General features: G+C 34.9%; 1 protein-coding gene across 1 annotated transcript; it reads left to right on the top strand.

The window, feature by feature from the left end:
* The first annotated feature begins 1,414 nt into the window (after window positions 1-1,414).
* Window positions 1,415-5,504, top strand: LOC111367582 (lysine histidine transporter-like 8). The gene is made up of 4 exons (XM_022988533.1): window positions 1,415-2,037; window positions 2,420-2,553; window positions 3,442-3,872; window positions 4,532-5,504. Exons 1-4 carry the CDS (start codon window positions 1,652-1,654, stop codon window positions 5,189-5,191), a joined length of 1,611 nt encoding a protein of 536 aa, XP_022844301.1. The 5' UTR covers window positions 1,415-1,651; the 3' UTR covers window positions 5,192-5,504.
* Window positions 5,505-6,108: the final 604 nt, after the last annotated feature.

Raw genomic sequence — 6,108 nt, 5'->3', positions numbered from 1 at the left:
TCCAAAATAAATCCTGGAAGGCAGGAGAATATCTGCTTTCAAAGAGCCTTCCAGAAATCGAACTCACGATCTCTGATCTGCCAGCCTTGAAGCGCCCTCATTTTTGCCAGTTTGGCGAATCTATCCTTTCTTATTCCTAAATAATTTGACATAATGGAATACTTTTATTGGCCCTTTCAAAGCAAATTAAAAGAATGCAATATTTTGCATCATCACATTGCATCACTGCAAACGTTAGCAGACAGAGAATGTTCATTTTCCTACTTTAAGGTGGCGTAGTTGCTATCTCATAGACTCGATGATATATTGAAATGGACAAAAAAGTGTTCAAAATGAAGTTGTCAAATTTCTAAATTCGACCCATTTAAACACATACTCAGCATTATTAGTATATTACATTAATGAACAAAAATAATAGAGACAAATATAGAAAAATAAATCCCTGTCTGATGCCCAATAAAAAGAGGTTTTTTTTTTTTTTTTTTTTGAGTCCTGAAATTGTGATTTTTTTGAAGAATGCATGATTAAAAAAGTAAGAGATTTTTTTAGATTTACGTGCAAAATATTTTATAGTGAGAATATGTTGTTGAAAATAAGTTTTGGCAAAAAAAAAATGTCTTTAGAGAATGGTAGGCAAATAGGGGCTAAGTGAAGGAATTTTTTTTTTTTTTTTTTAAAACAATTTTCGAAAATGTGAACGTATCCACATAGCTTTCACCAATTTATTATTGTTGTACCCTACAAAGAAAGGTCTTCAAGTGGGTTAGTACACCATACTTTCCAAGAAAGAGATGAACTTGGAAGGACATGAAAAAACTATTGCGAGTTTGTGGCCTAACCACTGAGAAATTTCCTTTCATACATATAGAAAATTCCAAATCTTCGTTAGCAAGAAAACTAAAGTACAACCAAAAAATAAAAAAATATATATATAAATATAAAAATAAAAAATTTCAATTCATATATTATCATAAGTTTGGAACGATGTGCTTCTATCGATTTCGATTGATGGCCAGAAGCTACTCTGTGAGGTACGGAAACTCGTCTAACCATTATATTGTGAAGAAGCAAACATCACATGTCACTTGTTTCAATAACCACTCTATTTGGTAAAACTTTTTCAAGATTATAAGCTATACCATACATCATTTTTATTTACATACTCTGCAAGATCTACAACTTTTATCCACGCATTTCGTAAAATTAATCTCTTATAATCTAAATAAATTACCAAACATACAATATATTTCTCTGCTAATACGCATTGTTTTCCAAATGAGCATCAAGACAAGTTATTCGCATTTCACTTAATATTCGAATCAAATTGAACCTTAATTAGCGCTTTGCACAATGAAAAAGAGAATTATAATGTCAAAAAGAGAAAAGTACATAATCTGCGAAGTTTAATCTGCATGGCGTCTGCATTGAAGCAAACAAATTCTATAGCGTGTTAATCACTTATTTGCTTATAATCTTTAATTAAACTAATATGATACAACAGCAGCCAAAGTGGGGTTCGGAAAAATATTCCACTTGATTCTCATTTCTCTTCTCCACCATACCCCACTCAAATTTTTTCTATATTTACGCTCAAATCATTCATTATTTTCTAACTCAAACCCCTATACACACGGACTCAAATCATTGAAAAATGAGTGAGGTCGTGGAAGTATATTCAAGCCCAGTAATGATCGTGAAAAACCCTTCTAGATCAGAATCTCCAGTTCCGGTGATCTCAGCACCACCCTACCAATTGAGTCGGTCACCGTTGATTCTTGATTCAGATAATCAAAAGAACCTTAAGAGCCCATTTTCTGTGATTACACCTTTAGCGAGTCCGATGAAAAAGGCCATGAAAAGCATGCAAAATTACCTTGAAGAAATTGGTCATCTGACGAAGCTTGATCCACAAGAAGATTGGCTTCCCATTACTGAGTCAAGAAATGGGAATGCATATTATGCTGCATTTCATACCCTAAGTTCAGGGATTGGAATTCAAGCCCTTGTTCTTCCACTTGCTTTTGCTGCACTTGGTTGGTAAGTTAATAAACTTTACTTTAGTATATGGAGTGAGAAATTACTTATAATAAAAAAATAATGGTACTTATGTTGACGATAAAGTTAATTTTTTATAACAAAATTATAAATAGATATATTTTAACTCGAGGCAAACAAAGAGTGCACGCTTCTTTCGGATAAAGTGAAACTAAATTTATCTAAAGGCTTAAGCCCCTTGAACAACTCCCTGATTGTCCAGGGCCTCCTGGACAACCATATACCTCCCCTGGACAACCCTCTGGTTGTCACACTAGCACAATCCTTATCTAAAAGTTTAAACGGTCAAAGATGAAATGTTTATATTTTTAAATTTTGTCTGTTAACATCTGATGAGGTTTCTCTATCAACTTATTAATTGCAGGACATGGGGAATTATATGCTTATCATTGGCATTTGTATGGCAATTATACACGTTATGGTTACTAATCCAACTCCATGAATCCGTCCCTGGAACTCGCCATAGCCGATACCTCTTGCTCTCAATGGCTGCTTTTGGTAATTAATTATTATCTCTAATAATTACCTTGTATGCATAATTTTTCGGTCCCTTCCTCTTCTAAGATAGATGGAACAAAATCAAATCTGTACTGCCATATTAGGTTATGCAACTTACAGGAATGATTTCCTAAACAGCGGTGCTTAGCTTATATTAAATATCGGTGATATAATACATCATTTAATTGGTAAATCATTAAATACATGAGACCTACCATTAACTTATTCACCAATTAAAGGACGTGTCATGTCACTGGTGCTTAATATAAGCTAAGCACCGATACTTAAGAGATCATTTCTGATACAACTTATACTAATTAGACTTTGTTACATATTATGACATGGACCCTCTCTCTTGAGAACATCCATAGTAGGTTCTATATGCTATTCACGACGCTANATTAGACTTTGTTACATATTATGACATGGACCCTCTCTCTTGAGAACATCCATAGTAGGTTCTATATGCTATTCACGACGCTATGCTTGACAATGCCTCTCAACCAACCATATTCACAACGCTATGCTTGACAATGCCCCTCAACCAACCATATTCACTTGAAAATTCATGTAAAAGAATAGACGAGACACATTATAGTTTGTCCTAATTTGTTCATTGTTCCTCTTACCTATATGGTTCTTCAAATAAATAAATTCTAATCAAGTAACTTATAAGGGTTAAACCACTTTGTCTGAAGAATAATACCAGAAGTAGTGCCAGAATCCCATGTGGCCGGAGGTGATTTGATGAAAAATATAACTTTATTTTAAATAGTCTAATAATATATTGTCATATATCATTATGTCACCTATTATATAAATTATTCTAACACTGTAACATGGTTTGACTTATAAATCCACTAATACATCTAGAGGATATTGTTTCAGGTAATAAACTAGGAAAACTAATGGCGCTTCTCCCAACGATGTATCTCTCTAGTGGCACTTGTATAACCCTAATAATGATCGGTGGGGCCGCCTTGAAAATCTTCTTCCAAATTGTGTGTAGCAACCCCACATGCAATGCTAATTCAATAACAACCGTTGAGTGGTACATTGTTTTCACTTGCTCCGCTGTGATCTTGGCTCAACTTCCCAACTTGAACTCCGTCGCCGGAGTATCCCTGATCGGCGCCGCCACGGCAGTCACATATTGTACTTTAACATGGGTTTTGTCTGTCACCAAAAACAGGCCAAATGGCATATCCTATGAACCCTTACAGACCAAATCTGATATTGCTAACATATGCAGCATTCTCAATGCGCTTGGAATTATTGCATTTACTTTCAGGGGACACAATCTTGCCTTAGAAATACAGGTTTGTGATTTTACCTCTTCTTTATTCCACAAAAGATACTTTACATACGTGAATGCATATCAGTACTTTTGTGGATCCTACATCGATTGTGTTTGGTAAATTACTAGAGCATGTTTGGCTTAGCTTAAAAAAATCTATCTAGAATTAGATTTGTATATTTTACATTAGTGAAAGTTGAAAGTATATGTAAATAAACTAAGAATTAAACTACTAGTACAACATGATTTACAATGTAATGTTGGCAACACTACACCGGCTGCCAACACAATAGTTTTTTGGCCACTGTCCAATAACAGAATGATACATGTAGCAAAGTTCCTTTTAAAATAATTAATTTCTTTAACTTCAAAGTTTAAAAAGAAAGAAAGGGATAATTTATTTATTTAAAGGGTAATACTATTTATAGTGAAAACTCCATGTTATCGCCCTACACGACAGTTTGTTATTTGATGCATTAATATAGTAATTTCTTGTTGGCTAATATATCAAATAATAAACTGACATATTTACTACATTAAATAACAAACTGTCGTCTATATGTTACGTATGACGACTACTGATAGTCTTCACTATGCATATCATTATTCTTATTTCAATTTATTATTACATAACATGATTGACTGATTGATTTTTAACATACATTGGAGTTAATTTCGCAGGGAACTATGCCTTCTAGTCTAAAGCACCCATCGCATCTGCCAATGTGGAAAGGGGTGAAGTTTTCATATCTAATCATCGCCTGCTGTTTGTTTCCACTGGCAATAGGAGGCTATTGGGCATATGGGAATTTTCTAATTCTCCATTCTGATGACAATGCACTTTTTCACCAGATGCCTACAAATGCAGGGATTCTGAGTGCATTGGACCAGTATCATGTACATGACACAAGTAAGGTGATTCTGGGGTTAACAAGTCTCTTGGTCTTGATCAACAGCCTTACCTCTTTCCAAATATACGCAATGCCAGTTTTTGACAATTTCGAGTTCAAGTACACTAGAAATCAGAACAGACCATGTCCATGGTGGGTTAGGACGGCACTGCGTCTGTTCTTTGGATGCCTGGCACTCTTCGTAGCCATAGCATTGCCATTCTTGCCTAGTTTGGCTGGATTGATTGGAGGGATTGCATTGCCGGTAACTTTAGCATATCCCTGCTTGATGTGGATTATGATCAAGAAGCCAGAAAAGTATAGTGCAATGTGGTATCTCAATTGGTCACTAGGGTCTCTGGGACTGATACTGAGCATTCTACTAGTATTGGGAGCAATATGGACCATAGTGACACGGGGAATAGAAGCCCACTTTTTCAAGCCCCAGTGAGTAGGTAGACTATGATAATGTCAAAAGCTACTTACAACTCTTGCTAATTAGTAGAGACTTCTCTGATGTTGGTCACCTATCGAATGCACAAAGTAAAATGTAAGGTCATGCACTCATGTCTGAAATCAAGACAATGGAAAATAGTATACAATTGAAGGGATGCACCATTTGATTGCGTGTTGAATAACAACAAATATGGTCTAAATTTCCATACACAAGGTTGTGGAAGATAGCCTCAAGTTTGCTGTATCTAAGTTTGCGCAACAATAACATAATTAGGACATGTAATGCCAGTACAAACACCAAATCTACAGTTCCCAACAAGATGAACACAGCCATCAAAACTATTCAAACTAGAATCGCTTCCTTATAATTTCATAATCAAGACAATGGAAAATAGTATACAATTGAAGGGATGCACCATTTGATTGCATGTTGAATAACAACAAATATGGTCTAAATTTCCATACACAAGGTTGTGGAAGATGGCCTTAAGTTTGCTATATTATAGTTTGTGCAACAGAAACATAATTAGGACATGTAATGCCAGTACAAACACCAAATCTACAGTTCCAAACAAGATGAACACAGCCATCAAAACTCTTCAAACTAGAATCGCTTCCTTATAATTTCATAATGAACTAATCGCATCAATTATATTCTTCAAATCAACTAGCCTTCAGTACAATTACATATGCTAAGGAAAAAAAGGGTAGGAAAATGAAAAGATGACCAAAAGCAATGAATGGGCAAGGATTCGCACAAGTTATTACATGGTTGCAAACGAGTTTCACTTCATTGATTTCTACATGGATAATGGAAGAAGCATTCTCCGCTTCTTTTTCCGTGCCAGTCTCACTTGCTTTGTAATTTTCATGCATAAAAGCAGTAGTATTGTAATGAATACCAAAATAACA

Source organism: Olea europaea, chromosome 18 (genome assembly GCF_002742605.1).
Source record: "Olea europaea var. sylvestris chromosome 18, O_europaea_v1, whole genome shotgun sequence".
Lineage (NCBI taxonomy): Eukaryota > Viridiplantae > Streptophyta > Magnoliopsida > Lamiales > Oleaceae > Olea > Olea europaea.
Note: the sequence above shows the minus strand (reverse complement) of the source record. Positions and strands in the feature narration are given on the sequence as shown.

Coding starts and splice junctions, on each gene's coding strand:
- LOC111367582 (XM_022988533.1), top strand. CDS start 1,652: ATGAGTGAGGTCGTGGAAGTATATTCAAGCCCAGTAATGATCGTGAAA. Junction 2,038..2,419: donor GCTTTTGCTGCACTTGGTTG/GTAAGTTAATAA, acceptor TATTAATTGCAG/GACATGGGGAATTATATGCT. Junction 2,554..3,441: donor GCTCTCAATGGCTGCTTTTG/GTAATTAATTAT, acceptor ATATTGTTTCAG/GTAATAAACTAGGAAAACTA.